At 40.3% G+C, this 18,305-nt stretch overlaps 1 protein-coding gene across 4 annotated transcripts in view; it reads left to right on the forward strand.

The window, feature by feature from the left end:
* SLC9A9 (solute carrier family 9 member A9) overlaps nucleotides 1-18,305 on the forward strand; it is a 703,780-nt gene that overhangs the window by 465,234 nt on the left and 220,241 nt on the right. For all 4 annotated transcript variants that reach the window (XM_043595208.1, XM_043595207.1, XM_043595209.1 and 1 more), the window contains 2 exons: nucleotides 4,963-5,076; nucleotides 6,922-7,033. In XM_043595208.1, the coding sequence (XP_043451143.1) occupies nucleotides 4,963-5,076; nucleotides 6,922-7,033 (226 nt within the window). The remainder of the gene's footprint in view (nucleotides 1-4,962; nucleotides 5,077-6,921; nucleotides 7,034-18,305) is intronic.

An 18,305-nucleotide genomic window follows, 5' to 3' on the forward strand; every position in this document is an offset into this window, starting at 1 on the left:
AAGCATTTGATTTTTTTTAAATATCTATTCCTAATAGACTAGGAATAGAAGGAATTTATTTAATCTGTTTAAAGGGTTTCTATGAATTTAGTAGAAAAATCTTGAAAGTTTTTCCTTTAAGACTGGGAATAAGACAAAGATGCTCCATCACCACTTTTATTCTGCACTGAACTGGATGTCCTGACAAGTATAATCAGACAAGAAAAAAAGATGCAAAATGTATAACAAATGGAAAGGAGAAAAACAAAATATCCTTACTTGAAAACAACATAATTGTGGAAATCCAAAAGAATCTACCAAAAAGCTATGAGAATTATTGAATAAATTTAGTAAGTCCCTGAATACAAGATTGGTAAAAAATTAATTGTATACATGTATCTAGCAACCAACAGTTAGAAAATGAACTTTGAAAGGGGTATCATTTACACCAGTAACAAAAAAAATCTAGGAATAAATCTAACCAATAATATGTAAAAATCTTTATGCAGAAATTACTGAGAGAAATGAAAGAAAAACAAAATCCTTATAAGGATATGTGATGTACATGGATTTAGGTTTCAATATTCTAAACATGTGCATTCTCTCCAAATTTCTCTATACCTTTAATCCAATTCCAACTAAAATGCCAGTGGGTTATTGTTGTGGAAATGGACAAGTTGATCCCCAATAAGTTCAGATGGCAATGTGAGCAGGCAAAAGTATTAATTCAAAAACAAAGCAACAAAAGCCAGGTGTTGACAAGAACGTGAGCCAACAAGGACTGCTGATGGGAGGTGCAAATTGGAACTACCAACCTGGAAAACTGCTTGGTGCTGTGTCCTGACAATCCCATAGGAATGCAAACATGGATGTACAACAGCAAAATTCATCATAGCCGGAAACGGAACACAACCCACATGTCTATCAGTAGTAGAATGAATAAATCAACTGTGGCATATTCATATAATTAAAAAAATGAGCTACTTCTATATGCAACAACATGAAGAGTCTCACAGACGTGATGTGGAGTAAAAGAGGACAAATACAAAAGAATATATATTGTCTGATTCCATTCACATGAAACTGAAGGAAAGGTCATGTGCAATGACAGAAGTGCTGATAGCAGTGCTATCAGGGTGTGGAGTATAAGTGGGAAGGGAATTGAGTAATTCTGGGGTGCTGGTAATATTCTCTTCTTTAATCTTAAATTGTAAATATGTGATGTATACACTTCTAAGTGATTAAGCATAAAAAACATTTTTTAACATGCAAAAATAATCAGGAAGATTCTGAAGAAGGTAAAATATGGGAAAAATCTAGATCTATAAAATATTACAATGTATTATGGATCTACATTAATTAAAAAGAGATGGTATTAGTAGAGGAATAGATAACAATAGAAACAAAGAGCAGACCTAGAAATGGACCTAAATGGAAAATGGAACTTCTGTATAATGTGTATATAAACAGTTACTTCTAATTTTGGTCAGTGCTAGATTTCAGTAAACTGAGTGACTAAATCAAGTTAAAATCCTGAGTTTTCCAACAGAAGCAAATCTCCAAAACAATTAATACCATGAGTCTCCATGTAAAATGTATAGGGCAAATTCCCATTATGTCTCAACAACCAACAGAAAAAGAAAAAAACTGACTTACCAAATACTTTTTTTTCCTTTACATGTGAGGAATAGATTAAAGTTGGGGGTGGGAGCAGGGAGGAGGGGTGGGCAGGGATAACTGATTTTGTTGCTATCTGAAAAAAAATCAAAAAGTTGCTCACACCCTTTACTTTGTAATCTATATTGAGTCAGAGAGGTGTTTTGTTAAACTGGTACGGGATTGTAAAGGAATATATATATATATATATATATATATATATATCCTTTTAAGTGATAGAAACCTTACCTCAAACCAAAAAGTGATTTCTTGGTCTTTTTTTTAAGTTTATTTCTTCATTTTTGAGAATGAAAGAGCATGCACAAGTTGGGGAAGGGCAGAGAGAGAGAGAGAGAGAGAGAATCCCAAGCAGGCTCAGCACTGTCAACACAGAGCCTGATGTGAGGGTTGAACTCATAAACCTTGAGATCATGCATCACCTGAGCTGAAATCAAGAGTTGGATGCTTAACGAACTGAGTCACCCAGGCATCCCTTGTTTTTTTTGTTTGTCTGTTTGTTTTTTGTTTTTTGGGTTTGTTTTTTTTTTTTACCATCAGTACTTCATTATGATGTATGTTCTAGCCAGTAAAATTTGAAAGAGTAAAAGAAACAACATATAGGAACTGGAAAGAAAGAAACAAATTCTCATTGTTTATATGTATATGTTATCTCTGTCTACTTAGAAAACCTTAAAATTGTCTACTTCAGGTACTGAGAATACAGGGAAAAAATCATGTTTAAACTGGCATGTTGCAGAAAATTGGTAATAAATTTTTATCTTTTTGTTTCATTAAACATTGATCTACAAATTAATTTGTCATATCTTTTTTTAAATTTAAGTGCTAGTTGACATATAGTGTAATAATGATTTGAGGAGTAGAATTTAGTGATTCATCACTTGCATATAACACCCAGTGCTCATCCCAACAAATGTCCTCCATAGTGCCCATCACCCATTTAGCCCATTCCCCCACCCAACACCTCTCCAGCCACCCTCAGTTTGTTCTCTGTCTTTAAGAGTCTCTTACGGTTTGACTCCCTCTCTGTTTTTATCTTATTTTTCTTTCTGTTCCCCTATGTTCATCTGTCTTTTTAATTCAAAAGTCCAAGGATAGATTTTGCTTTGGGAGAGGTCGAACACAGATTAAGCAGTGTCATCAGGACATGGCTTCTCTTTCAGAGAGCTATTTCCCCTTAATCACAAGGTGACTAACAGCAGCTCCTGGCCTGCATCCTACTTTCTCACACAGTGAAAAGGTGGGGGTGTTTGTCTCAGCATTTCCTGCCAAGATCTCACTGTACTTCTTTGGCTCTGAATGCACCACACCTATTTCTGCACCAAACATGCTGACTAGAGAGAAATGCGTTGATTTGAGTGGTTTAGTCCTAAATCATATATTCTATATCTGAGTATGGAAGTGTCAGCATGTGATCTGAGAGTGGGGAAGAAGAGGGATCCCAGGGAAATCGGGGTGTGACCACCAAGAAGAAGCCAAATGGATGCTAGATGGTGAAATGTCCTCTCTACAGTACTTGGGATGGGGACAGGAGAAGAGGCTCTATGAATTTAATCTTGCATGTGGTTATTAATGTTAGGAACTGGATAGCTGCTATGAACTGAATGTTTGTGCCCCCCATCCAAATTCATATGTTGAAGTCCTACCCCCTAGTGTGGTGGTATGTACTGGTGGGGCTTTGGGAGCTGATTAGGTCATGAGGGTGGAACCTTCATGAATGAGATTCATGCATGCTCTTACAAGAAGAGACATGAGAGAGATGATCTCTTTTTCTACCATGTGAAGACACAGAAAGCAGGCTGCTATTTACAAACCAGAGAGAGTTCTCACCAGAACCTAATTGGCTGGCACTTTGATCTTGGACTTTTCAACCTCCAGAACTGTGAGAAATAAATTTCTGTTGTTTTAACCACCCAGTATTGTATTTTGCTATGACAGACTGAGCAAATGAAGACAGTGGCCAAATCTCGGTTTCTGCAAAAGTAAAGATTTGATGAGGTAGCAAAGTGCTCCCTATCCCCTTTATTTTCTCCCATGGTTTTAAGTTTTTGGTGGTTATTTGGGTGACAGTGTTTATTAAGATGAGCAGGCCTAGAATGTGAAACGAGTTCTCAGGATAATTGATGATCACTGCCACTGAAGAAAGACCATCTTGTACCACAGGAGCTGTGTCTTTTTTAATCCTTTATTTCTATTACTGGCTTTAAATAATGTTTCTGACAAGATTCTGCTTTTCTTTCTGTCAACTCTCGGTAAGCAGGTATTGGGCATTATTTGTGGGGCCATAAATACATTACATGAAAAAATAATGAGTCCTTAAAAAGTCAAGAGAAATGCCTCCAGAGACATTTACCTAACACGGTGATTTATGTAGGTCTGAGAATGAAGTTTCAGAAACTTCCAAATGAAAATTCTGGAACATAAACTAAAGTCTCTTCCAAATATGTGTTTCTTGTAGCCTCTGGACACATTTCCCTTTTACTTCTAATGTGGAAGCTGGAGAACGTTTTTCATGTTCAACTTAAATTGTTTAGTTAATGATCTAAGAATAACTCTTGGGAGCATCCTTCTGCATAGCATGTTATTACTCCATTCCTCTGACTGAATTTGATGTATCTATTGTGTTCTCATTGCATAAACTGATCCCTGGGATTAATCATTTTCTTTTTACCAGCTAGAAATTGTAGACATTTAATGGATATACCTACATCAGTCAATTTAATGAGTCTCATTGTCTCGGGTTTGAAATATACTGATCATTCTGATATTGAAATATAACTGACATTCATTCTTATTCCAAGTTTTCAAGTTTTCCAAGTTTGTCCCTCCTGCCTACCTGAGGAAGGCAATCTAGCTAAAACTTTTTTTGAACAGTTTTCAGGGCCTAGGAACCCAAGTGCATCTACTGAGTAATGTCAGAAGCAGCCACACCATCTTTGCAACCTTTCCTAAAGTACACCTTAAGCAGTCACTGAGTTTCAGTTTTAGGCCAAGGAATAGTCTTTCATCCTTGTAGGAACTGTTCTATGAAGGATCATGATGGTTAATATACCCAGGTATATCTCTGGCTGCCTTGTAGCTGGAAAGGAAGATGGGATGTTGACATGGCTGCCACCTCTGTCCCTGGGTAGAGAGCCAGGGTAGAGTTAGAGGGCCTGACAGGATAGTCAGGGGGCCTGCACCCACCCCTCCAGAAGCTGCACACACAGATAAAAGAAAACCATCCACTCACCAAAACAGTCACAAGATATTAAGTGGATTCAAACCTGAGTCATAATTAATGGTTTTTGGTTTCTGTTTTGTTTTCAGCTGTTTGAATTTATGAACTTCTTGGCTGAGAATGTCATCTTCTGTTACATGGGCCTGGCGCTGTTCACGTTCCAAAATCATATCTTTAATGCTCTTTTTATACTCGGAGCCTTTGTATCCTTTGAAATACAGAACATGGAGTGATGAGGGAAAAGAATAAACTACTTACTTTTACTCATTCTGTTAAATTGTTAAAGTAATTTCCTCGGGGTGCCTGGGTGGCACAGTCGGTTAAGCGTCCGACTTCAGCCAGGTCACGATCTCGCGGTCCCTGAGTTCGAGCCCCACGTCAGGCTCTGGGCTGATGGCTCAGAGCCTGGAGCCTGTTTCCGATTCTGTGTCTCCCTCTCTCTCTGCCCCTCCCCCGTTCATGCTCTGTCTCTCTCTGTCCCAAAAATAAATAAACGTTGGAAAAAAAAAAAAAGTAATTTCCTCAAGTTTACTGCAAGCCTCAAATTCCTGGCAGATACGTAATTTCTAGTTAGGAGAGAAAAGATGCTAAGAAATTCAGACCTTTATTAAGTGCTTATGCTTCAAGATAAGAAGTTTGGAAAATACTGAGAGAAATAAACGAGGAAAACTAAAGGAGAATAGAATACTCGAAAATAAATATTCAAAAGATATTGATTTTCTGAATATTCAGAGTATGTTTTTAAATTATAAATCATTTACATAAAAATATGTCAATCCATTCTTTACAGAGAAATATACTTAATCTGCAGTAGAATGTGTCAGAATATAGCCAAGATTACTAAGCTTTAGAAATATTTTCATTAGAAGATGGTAAAATCTTTTCTCCAGTGAAGACTTTGAAAATAGGATACACAGAGTAAAAATCAGATGAAATTGGCATTATGGATGTGCTTTCAATGTCTTAATCATTGTGTACATGTAAGTCTATTTTAATAAGATAGCCCTTTCCTATAAGTAAAATAACAAAATGCAGGCCTTACTTTTAATGCAGAGGACTTTGGGAGCTCTAGGCCTGGGGTATAAGCATTCCCCAGTAGGAATGGATGTCTGTCTGAAAGGATAGTGAGGTGCTGGGGATGTCTCCAAGGACAGTCAGCAACTGTTGTCCTTCTTTCCACTTAGGAACTAGGCAGATGTCCTATCAGATCACAGGCAGGTGATCTTGACAGCCAGGAGAGCTGACCGCACTTCTGTAAGCCCTGCTCCAGCTAAGCACCTGCATTTGCCTCTTGTCCTCTTTTCACTGAACATTCAGCTGAACTCTCCAATCTCATCAACCCTACATCGTGGACGGTAGCTCCCTCTTCCCAAATAACTGCATCCTATTTAAGGTCAAACTGGGATAGACAGACTATCAGGGCAGGAGTCCTGGGTGACAAAAGGGGAGAGATGACTCCCACCAATATTTTCCTAGATTTTAACCTACAAAGCTTGGACTTCAGCACAATACCTCCTAAAGCAGCAGCTGTATTATACATCTAGACAAGCAATTCCTCTTAAAGTCAAATCAACTAAAAGAAAAACGGAAGTGAAGCTTGCTAGATACAGGGAGTATAAACTGATGGAAAGTAAGATGGCAATCATGAGCAGAAGTACATTTATCCTTTCTAAAGTGCTGCTTGAGAAGATAATGCCACAGCCTCTGAACGGTCTCTGCCTCACATTTGGTGACAGAGTTGAGCAAAGAGTCAATCATCAGCAACATAAATGTGATGAGAAAATTTCCAGTGATTGAAATGGTATGGGGCTAACAATTCTAAACCAAGTAGATATTCAAAGAAAAGCAGAGTTCTCTATTATTTCTGGAAAGGAGTTGACATTTAAAGATGAGTTTTGGCAGCAAGTTGGACATACACGTATTGACATATTTGTCCCTGTTTTCTGGGTCATAAAGTAGAGAAGCTTAAGAATGTAACAGTGACAGCTCAAGAACTGGCACCCTCAATTGTAGCATTTTCCTCAATGTTTTTCCTTGCTTATCTATAGCTGGCAATTTTTCTGGCCAGAGCCTGCAACATATACCCCCTCTCCTTCCTCCTGAATCTGGGCCGAAAACAGAAGATCCCCTGGAATTTTCAGCACATGATGATGTTTTCAGGTATGTGAACTGTTGTGTGTTAGCACTACTGTTTTCTCATACTTTTGCAGCACCTGGAAAGCAGGAGACGTAGAGACCTCCTGATTCTCTTACCCCCATGGCATCTACTACTCTTTACCCCATCATTACCTAGTGCCATGCTGGTACTCCATAAGTTCTGAGCAACAGGGGGATTTCTATTTCCAGAAGGAAAATAAAACTGAAGTATCTGCCAGAAACTGGCCTAGAATGGGTATTAGACATTCCCCTAACTTATTTCAGATCAATTTTCATATCAGAGAATTTGCATAGTCATTTCACAAATTGCATACTTGAAGGTAAACAGTATGTAAATGGTGCCACATTTGTCCAGTGTTAAGACTTCTCCTTAGAGGTTCGCTGGGTGGCTCAGTAGGTTAAGTGTCTGACTTTGGCTCAGGTCATGATCTCACAGTTCGTGCGTTCAAGCTCCTCATTTAGCTCTGTGCTGACAGCTCAGAGCCTGGCACCTGCTTTGGATTCCGTGTCTCCCTGTGTCTCTTTCCCTCCCCTGCTCTCTTGCTCTCTCTCTCTCTCTCTCTCTCAAAAATAAATAAACATTAAAAAAAAAAAAGACTTCTCCTTAAAATCCCTGTTCCTTCCCTATGCAAAACTCCAGGAACTTCCCATAGTTAATACACAAGTAACTCATATCTAAGTATGTTCAGTTATTAGTTGAGAAAACAGGTATTAATTGTGCACTTACCTATTGCCCAGAGCAGTTCTAAACACGGGTGTATTAACTGACAAGCTCTCTGCTCTCAAAAAGCTATGTTCTACTTATTTAAACCATACCTGAAGGTACCTTATTCCAAAAGAAAATAAACCAAATGAATTTTCTGACCTTGAACTACTCTGGGAATGGTGATTTCTTTCTGTTCAATCAATTTTCCTACCAGCAGTCTTTCCTTATTCAGAAAGCTTTTTCCTTACATGCCTTCTATGTGTGAATACACTTACATTACCCTCAGAGGCAGTTCGTGGGAATATATGTAAGAGTATAATAAACACTCTCAGAATAGAGCAAACAAATAGAATTTGGGGCATACAAGGGGAAATGGAAAAACTGAGGGAAACTATCATTTATTGAATATCTACTATCTGCCACTCACTATAGATCAGTTCTATGAAGTATATATTAAGCCACTTTGTAGATGGAGAAACTGAAGTTCAGAACCTCACACAGGTTGTGTAACTTGGCCAAGGAACAAAGCATTCCTAAATCCAGGTCTGTGAGACTCCACTTTGAACCCACCCAAGTGTCTCAAAATCCACATTTTCAGAAGTAGTACTAGGAATAAAAGGCTTGTTTCACCTTCAGTTCCCTTGTAGCCTGTTCCACACAGTAAGGGGTGGGTACTTCCCAGGTTGAGAAGGAGTTATTTAATCAAGTATGGAAAAAAAATGAAGACCCAGAGTTTAAAATTGCCCTTGTGTGGGCCTCTGACCATGCTTCCCTCCATTTCCAGATATGCCGAAGTGAAAGAGTCATAAAGAGAATAAGTTCAACTGACAGGTGATCTTTGACTTAGAACAGCAATGAACTTTGGAAATGAGTTGACTTCTATTATGGGTAAACAAAGGCAAGTTTGATCATTTGTAAATAGGAAGTCAGCACTGAGCTGCACTTTTGCAACCCAATTCTGAAGCTGGAAAGCACTTTTCCTTCCTTCCCATCAAAACATCCGTAGTTTTACTCCAGAGAATAACTACTTTGGCTTATTTTTAAAACTCAAGTATTATATTTTAAACAATGCTTTATTTTACAAAGATCACTTCTGAGAAAGGTGTGAGGTTTGGGATAGCCATGTCAGGGTGTGAAGCGCCTGCCCAAATGGCCACCTGGCTTGATGGTTCCTCCAGGGTTTGGCACCTTCTGTGTTTGCTTAGCTTTAGGAGTAAAGCTGTGCTAAAAACTGAGGCCAGCAGTATGTATGACCCAGGGATGTGGGTAGGCCCAGAATTTTTTTTAAAACTCTTTTGTTTTAATTCTTTTAATGCTTATTTTTGAGAGAGAGATAGATACCCTGAAAGAGCATGAGCAGGGGAGGGGCAGAGAGAGAGGGAGACACAGAATCCAAAGCAAACTCCAGGATCTGTTCTGTCAGCACAGAGCCTGATGCAGGGCTTGAACCCATAGACCTTGAGATCATGACCTAAGCCAAAGTCGAACACTTAACCGACTGAGCCACCCAGGCCCTCCTAGGAGGCCCAGAATTTGATGGTATCTTTATGATATTCTAAGGGCAGGAGTCAGCAAACTATGACCTTTGAACCAAAGCTAGCCCACACCAATTTTGTAAATAAAGTTGAAACACAGCTACACTGTTTTGTTTATATACTGTCTTGTCTGTTTTTGCATTATAAAGGCAGAGTTGACTTGTTGCCGCAGAAACCGCATGGCCCACAAAACATAAAATATTTACTATCTGGCCTTGTTCTAAAGCATCTTCACCCTCTAGAGGGACAACAATAACCCCCATGACATAAAGGGAGTTGATATTATTAGTTTAATTCAGGAGAATGCCAATCAGCTAGTTCCAATTACCAAAAAGACTATCATGCCAAATTTTTAGGACACCTACTGTACATGATTATAATCCAGAGACTGACACCCATTGTCTTCCACACTGAGCATCTGTGTCATCTGCTGGGCATCAGTCACTCACTGTTAGCAGTTCAGCAGCTTGACCTCAAAGTCAAAGTGGGCTTCTTTTTATAAATTTGACTAGATTTTTGTTTTGTATGCTGTTCACATTGAAGTGAATCTGAACAACAAAGAGATTGGGTTACTTATTCTATTTTTAATGCCATTTTAATTACAAGTTAATAATATTGATGATATTCCCAATATGATGGGAAAAACATTGGATTTTCTACTAAAAAGCTATCTTCCTAGCTTTAAAATGAAGAAATTGCAATGTTATATGGTTACATAATGGAATCATAGATATTCAACTCAAAAGTCACTGTAAGGGTGCCTGGATGGCTTAGTCGGTCTGACTTTGGTTCAGGTCATGACCTCACTAGTTTGTGAGTTCGAGCCTCACATTGGGCTCTCTGCTCTCAGTGCATAACTCGCTTCGGATCCTCTGCTTCCATCTTTCTCCACCCCTCCCCCACTCATGTGCTGTCTTTCTCTCTCTTCTCTCACTCTCTCTCAAAAATAAATACAAACATTTTTTTAAAAGTCACTCTAACCTTTCTAAGACCTTTTAGGAGCGATGAGTTGAGACTCAGATATAGACCAAGGTAGGCTAGGCATTATTAGTCTCTTGCAGATTAAAAAGACAGAGAGACAGAGTGAGTGAGACATAGAGAGATTGGTTATCTTGCCCACAATCTCACAACCAGTTAGAGATGAAAATGAGACTTGAACCCAAGCCTCTTGACTTCAAATTTAGAGCCTTCTCACCCGCATGACACTACTTCAGATTTACCCTCAAGTTCAAGAGAATTAAAACCAGGCCCTTCCTAACATAGGCCAATCCCAACATGTCTAACATGTCTCTCAAGCAAACCCAGTCATTGACCATTTTACAACAAATCAAACATTTGGGTGACACCCTTCCCAACCATCAGTTCAAGTTGTACACTGTGCCTACTGACCCCCATTGGAGTGTAGGAAGCATCAGGTGAGTTCACCATGTGCAGGGCAGTATTTGTCTTCAGAAAAGAGTGTTCCAGACTCAGCTTTGATTTTCTGTGTGAATTTTGACATGTTCTACATTCACTCAGGATCTAACATTTTAAATGTATTTGCCAGGAAATAAATAATTTAAGAGGTCAACTTAAGGTAACATAAGCCAGAGGAGGAGGTAAAGAAGCAGATCACGTAGCACACTGTCTAGCATTTTGGGGGCGTATGACAACAACACCCAGAAACCAGAAGAGAAAGCCAGTCCCTTTAAAGAATATTTGCTTTAGGGGAGCCTGGGTGGCTCAGTCAGTTAAGCATCTGACTCTTGATTTCAGCTCAGATCATGATCTCAAGGTTTGTGAGACTGAGCCCCACATCAGGCTCTGCACACTGATTGTGGAGCCTGCTTGGGAATCTCTCGCTCCCTCTCTCTCTTGCCCCTCCCCTGCTCTCTCTCTCTCTCTCAAAAAATAAATAAAATAATTTAAAAAATTTAAAAATATTTGCTTTGATACTTGGCGGCAAGATGGCGGCTTAGGAGGACGCTGGGCTCACCGCACGTCCTGCTGATCACTTAGATTCCATCTACACCTGCCTAAATAACCCAGAAAACTGCCAGAGGATTAGCAGAACAGAGTCGCCTGAGCCAAACGCAGACGAGAGGCCCACGGAAGAGGGTAGGAAGGGCGGCGAGGCGGTGCGCGCTCCACGGACTGGCGGGAGGGAGCCGGGGCGGAGGGGCGGCTCGCCGGCCAAGCAGAGCCCCCGAGTCTGGCTGGCAAAAGCGGAGGGGCCGGGCGGACTGTGTTCCGACAGCAAGCGCGACTTAGCGTCTGGGAGGTCATAAATTAACAGCTCTGCTCGGAAAGCAGGAAGGCTGGAGGACAAAGGGAGGGAGAGCTGCTGAGCCCCCTGACAACAGAGCTCAGTTTGGTGGGGAACAAAGGCGCCTGCCAGCGCCATCTCCCCCGCCCATCCTCCAGCCGAAATCCCAAAGGGAACCGGTTCCTGCCAGGGAACTTGCTCGCTCCGCGCAAACACCCAACTCTGCGCTTCGGCGGAGCCAAACCTCCGGCAGCGGATCTGACTCCCTCCCGCTGCCACAGGGCCCCTCCTGAAGTGGATCACCTAAGGAGAAGCGATCTAAGCCTGCCCCTCCTGCCCCCGAGCACCTTGCCTACCCACCCCAGCTAATACGCCAGATCCCCAGCATCACAAGCCTGGCAGGGTGCAAGTAGCCCAGACGAGCCACACCACCCCACAGTGAATCCCGCCCCTAGGAGAGGGGAAGAGAAGGCACATACCAGTCTGACTGTGGCCCCAGCGGTGGGCTGGGGGCAGACATCAGGTCTGACTGCGGCCCCGCCCACCAACTCCAGCTATACACCACAGCACAGGGGAAGTGCCCTGCAGGTCCTCACCACGCCAGGGACTATCCAAAATGACCAAGCGGAAGAACTCCCCTCAGAAGAATCTCCAGGAAATAACAACAGCTAATGAGCTGATCAAAAAGGATTTAAATAATATAACAGAAAGTGAATTTAGAATAATAGTCATAAAATTAATCGCTGGGCTTGAAAACAGTATACAGGACAGCAGAGAATCTCTTGCTACAGAGATCAAGGGACTAAGGAACAGTCACGAGGAGCTGAAAAACACTTTAAACGAAATGCATAACAAAATGGAAACCACCACAGCTCGGCTTGAAGAGGCAGAGGAGAGAATAGGTGAACTAGAAGATAAAGTTATGGAAAAAGAGGAAGCTGAGAAAAAGAGAGATAAAAAAATCCAGGAGTATGAGGGGAAAATTAGAGAATTAAGTGATACACTAAAAAGAAATAATATACACATAATTGGTATCCCAGAGGAGGAAGAGAGAGGGAAAGGTGCTGAAGGGGTACTTGAAGAAATCATAGCTGAGAACTTCCCTGAACTGGGGAAGGAAAAAGGCATTGAAATCCAAGAGGCACAGAGAACTCCCTTCAGACGTAACTTGAATCGATCTTCTGCACGACATATCATAGTGAAACTGGCAAAATACAAGGATAAAGAGAAAATTCTGAAAGCAGCAAGGGGTAAACGTGCCCTCACATATAAAGGGAGACCTATAAGACTCGTGACTGATCTCTCTTTTGAAACTTGGCAGGCCAGAAAGAATTGGCACGAGATTTTCAGGGTGCTAGACAGAAAAAATATGCAGCCAAGAATCCTTTATCCAGCAAGTCTGTCATTTAGAATAGAAGGAGAGATAAAGGTCTTCCCAAACAAACAAAAACTGAAGGAATTTGTCACCACTAAACCAGCCCTACAAGAGATCCTAAGGGGGACCCTGTGAGACAAAGTCCCAGAGACATCACTATAAGCATAAAACATACAGACATCACAATGACTCTAAACCCGTATCTTTCTATAATAACACTGAATGTAAATGGATTAAATGCACCAACCAAAAGACATAGGGTATCAGAATGGATAAAAAAACAAGACCCATCTATTTGCTGTCTACAAGAGACTCATTTTAGACTTGAGGACACCTTTAGATTGAGAGTGAGGGGATGGAGAACTATTTATCATGCGACTGGAAGCCAAAAGAAAGCTGGAGTAGCCATACTTATATCAGACAAACTAGACTTTAAATTAAAGGCTGTAACAAGAGATGAAGAAGGACATTATATAATAGTTACAGGGTCTATCCATCAGGAAGAGCTAACAATTATAAATGTCTATGCACCGAATACCGGAGCCCCCAAATATATAAAACAATTACTCATAAACATAAGCAACCTTATTGATAAGAATGTGGTAATTGCAGGAGACTTTAATACACCACTTACAGAAATGGATAGATCATCTAGACACACGGTCAATAAAGAAACAAGGGCCCTGAATGAGACATTGGATCAGATGGACTTGACAGATCTATTTAGAACTCTGCATCCCAAGCAACAGAATATACTTTCTTCTCGAGTGCACATGGAACATTCTCCAAGATAGATCATATACTGGGTCACAAAACAGCCCTTCATAAGTTTACAAGAATTGAAATTATACCATGCTTACTTTCAGACCACAATGCCATGAAGCTTGAAATCAACCACAGGAAAAAGTCTGGAAAACCTCCAAAAGCATGGAGGTTAAAGAAAACCCTACTAACGAATGAGTGGGTCAACCAGGCAATTAGAGAAGAAATTAAAAAATATATGGAAACAAACGAAAATGAAAATACAACAATCCAAACGCTTTGGGATGCAGCAAAGGCAGTCCTGAGAGGAAAATACATTGCAATCCAGGCCTATCTCAAGAAACAAGAAAAATCCCAAATACAAAATCTAACAGCACACCTAAAGGAACTAGAAGCAGAACAGCAAAGGCAGCCTAAGCCCAGCAGAAGAAGAGAAATAATAAAGATCAGAGCAGAAATAAACAATATAGAAACTAAAAAAACTGTAGAGCAGATCAACGAAACCAAGAGTTGGTTTTTTGAAAAAATAAACAAAATTGACAAACCTCTAGCCAGGCTTCTCAAAAAGAAAAGGGAGATGACCCAAATAGATAAAATCATGAATGAAAATGGAATTATTACAACCAATCCCTCAGAAATACAAACAATTATCAGGGAATACTATGAAAAATTATATGCCAACAAATTGGACAACCTGGAAGAAATGGACAAATTCCTAAACACCCACACTCTTCCAAAACTCAATCAGGAGGAAATAGAAAGCTTGAACAGACCCATAACCAGCGAAGAAATTGAATCGGTTATCAAAAATCTCCCAACAAATAAGAGTCCAGGACCAGATGGCTTCCCAGGGGAGTTCTACCAGACGTTTAAAGCAGAGATAATACCTATCCTTCTCAAGCTATTCCAAGAAATAGAAAGGGAAGGAAAACTGCCAGACTCATTCTATGAAGCCAGTATTACTTTGATTCCTAAACCAGACAGAGACCCAGTAAAAAAAGAGAACTACAGGCCAATATCCCTGATGAATATGGATGCAAATATTCTCAATAAGATACTAGCAAATCGAATTCAACGGCATATAAAAAGAATTATTCACCATGATCAAGTGGGATTCATTCCTGGGATGCAGGGTTGGTTCAACATTCGCAAATCAATCAACGTGATACATCACATTAACAAAAAAAGAGAGAAGAACCATATGATCCTGTCAATCGATGCAGAAAAGGCCTTCGACAAAATCCAGCACCCTTTCTTAATAAAAACCCTTGAGAAAGTCGGGATAGAAGGAACATACTTACAGATCATAAAAGCCATTTATGAAAAGCCCACAGCTAACATCATCCTCAACGGGGAAAAACTGAGAGCTTTTTCCCTGAGATCAGGAACACGACAAGGATGCCCACTCTCACCGCTGCTGTTTAACATAGTGCTGGAAGTTCTAGCATCAGCAATCAGACAACAAAAGGAAATCAAAGGCATCAAAATTGGCAAAGATGAAGTCAAGCTTTCGCTTTTTGCAGATTACATGATATTATACATGGAAAATCCGATAGACTCCACCAAAAGTCTGCTAGAACTGATCCATGAATTCAGCAAAGTTGCAGGATACAAAATCAATGTACAGAAATCAGTTGCATTCTTATACACTAACAATGAAGCAACAGAAAGACAAATAAAGAAACGGATCCCATTCACAATTGCACCAAGAAGCATAAAATACCTAGGAATAAATCTAACCAAAGATGTAAAGGATCTGTATGCTGAAAACTATAGAAAGCTTCTGAAGGAAATTGAAGAAGATTTAAAGAAATGGAAAGACATTCCCTGCTCATGGATTGGAAAAATAAATATTGTCAAAATGTCAATACTACCCAAAGCTATCTACACATTCAATGCAATCCCAATCAAAATGGCACCAGCATTCTTCTCGAAACTAGAACAAGCAATCCTAAAATTCATATGGAACCACAAAAGGCCCCGAATAGCCAAAGGAATTTTGAAGAAGAAGACCAAAGCAGGAGGCATCACAATCCCAGACTTTAGCCTCTACTACAAAGCTGTCATCATCAAGACAGCATGGTATTGGCACAAAAACAGACACATAGACCAATGGAATAGAATAGAAACCCCAGAACTAGACCCACAAACGTATGGCCAACTCATCTTTGACAAAGCAGGAAAGAACATCCAATGGAAAAAAGACAGCCTCTTTAACAAATGGTGCTGGGAGAACTGGACAGCAACATGCAGAAGGTTGAAACTAGACCACTTTCTCACACCACTCACAAAAATAAACTCAAAATGGATAAAGGACCTGAATGTGAGACAGGAAACCATCAAAACCTTAGAGGAGAAAGCAGGAAAAGACCTCTCTGACCTCAGCCGTAGCAATCTCTTCCTCGACACGTCCCCAAAGGCAAGGGAATTAAAAGCAAAAGTGAATTACTGGGACCTTATGAAGATAAAAAGCTTCTGCACAGCAAAGGAAACAACCAACAAAACTAAAAGGCAACCAACGGAATGGGAAAAGATATTCGCAAATGACATATCGGACAAAGGGCTAGTATCCAAAATCTATAAAGAGCTCACCAAACTCCACACCCGAAAAACAAATAACCCAGTGAAGAAATGGGCAGAAAACATGAATAGACACTTCTCTAAAGAAGACATCCGGATGGCCAACAGGCACATGAAAAGATGTTCAGCGTCGCTCCTTATCAGGGAAATACAAATCAAAACCACACTCAGGTATCACCTCACGCCAGTCAGAGTGGCCAAAATGAACAAATCAGGAGACTATAGATGCTGGCGAGGATGTGGAGAAACGGGAACCCTCTTGCACTGTTGGTGGGAATGCAAATTGGTGCAGCCGCTCTGGAAAGCAGTGTGGAGGTTCCTCAGAAAATTAAAAATAGACCTACCCTATGACCCAGCAATAGCACTGCTAGGAATTTATCCAAGGGATACAGGAGCACTGATGCATAGGGCCACTTGTACCCCAATGTTCATAGCAGCACTCTCAACAATAGCCAAATTATGGAAAGAGCCTAAATGTCCATCAACTGATGAATGGATAAAGAAATTGTGGTTTATATACACAATGGAATATTACATGGCAATGAGAAAAAATGAAATATGGCCTTTTGTAGCAACGTGGATGGAACTGGAGAGTGTGATGCTAAGTGAAATAAGCCATACAGAGAAAGACAGATACCATATAGTCTCACTCTTATGTGGATCCTGAGAAACTTAACAGGAACCCATGGGGGAGGGGAAGGAAAAAAAAAAAAAAAAAAAAGAAGTTAGAATGGGAGAGAGCCAAAGCATAAGAGACTGTTAAAAACTGAGAACAAACTGAGGGTTGATGGGGGATGGGAGGGAGGAGAGGGTGGGTGATGGGTATTGAGGAGGGCACCTTTTGGGATGAGCACTGGGTGTTGTATGGAAACCAATTTGTCAATAAATTTCAGAAAAAAAAATGATACTTAGTTAAAAATGAAAAAAAAAAATAAAAGTATACTTGGCATAATTTTATTTAAAAAAAAATATTTGCTTTATAATATAGCCTAATGTTCTTAACTATGCCTAGAGTAGTTTGAGTTACCCAATAAGAAGTATGGCTTTAGTAGCCCTCTGGCAGAATCCAGTTGTCCATACTCCAAAAATACATTTATTTGGAGCCTTTCTTTACATAGTTCAAAACACTTTTCAGAGTCCTGTAGAGATTGTAAACAATGACCCTTTATCTAAAATGGGGTGTGGACTTATTTACACATTTACTCATTCACAGTCTCCAACTATTCATTCAGCAGACATTCAATGACATGCTCTTGGGTAGGTATTTAGGAACAAACACAGAGATATGGACCCTGCCCTTAAGAGACTTGCAGCCTAGAGAGAGCTTGGCTTTGTGTGGACTAAATTTGGTTCACTAAGACAGTGCACCTCAAGTGGTTCAAAACTCAGTCAAGGGGCACCTGGGTGGCTCAGTCAATTAAGTATCTGACTCTTGATTTTGCCTCAGGTCATGATCTCGCAGTTTGTGAGTTCAAGTCCCATATCGAGCTCTGTGCTGATGGCGCAGAGCCTGCTTGGGATTCTCTCTCTCTCTCCTCTCTCTCTCTCTGCCCCTATCCCTGCTCATGCTCTCTCTCTCTCCAAATAAATAAATAAACTTAAAATATATTCAAAACCCAGTCAGATCAGAACAAGAACTTTGTCTTAATCGATTACACCTATCATCTAATAAATCCTCTTCTATCATCTTTACCCTCACCCTCTGCATACCCTTTTGGCCCTGGGCAGGAGGATAGCTGGCAATGCCTGCCTAACAGAAGTGGATTCACTTGTAAAGCCAAAGAAGCGTATGCCTCAGGCTTCCTCATTCACACGGGCCCCTTCCAAGATCCTGGAGGGGCCCTGGAAGTGTGTCTGATGGTATATAAAGTTGGTAAAAGATTTTTTTTGTATTATTTTTCTTAAAGAGGGTGCCCCAGATATATAAATTTCCCCTGGAGGTGAAAGTTTACAAAGGGATCCCGCTATTTATCACCCATCTCCTGGCAGTGAGTGGAACCTGCAGTGAGCATTGAAACAAGGGCTTGGTGCTGAGTAGATTGCAGTGTTTTTGAGTAAAGCTCACATTGTTC

The sequence above is a fragment of the Prionailurus bengalensis genome, chromosome C2, assembly GCF_016509475.1.
Source record: "Prionailurus bengalensis isolate Pbe53 chromosome C2, Fcat_Pben_1.1_paternal_pri, whole genome shotgun sequence".
In the NCBI taxonomy this organism is placed as follows: Eukaryota; Metazoa; Chordata; class Mammalia; order Carnivora; family Felidae; genus Prionailurus; species Prionailurus bengalensis.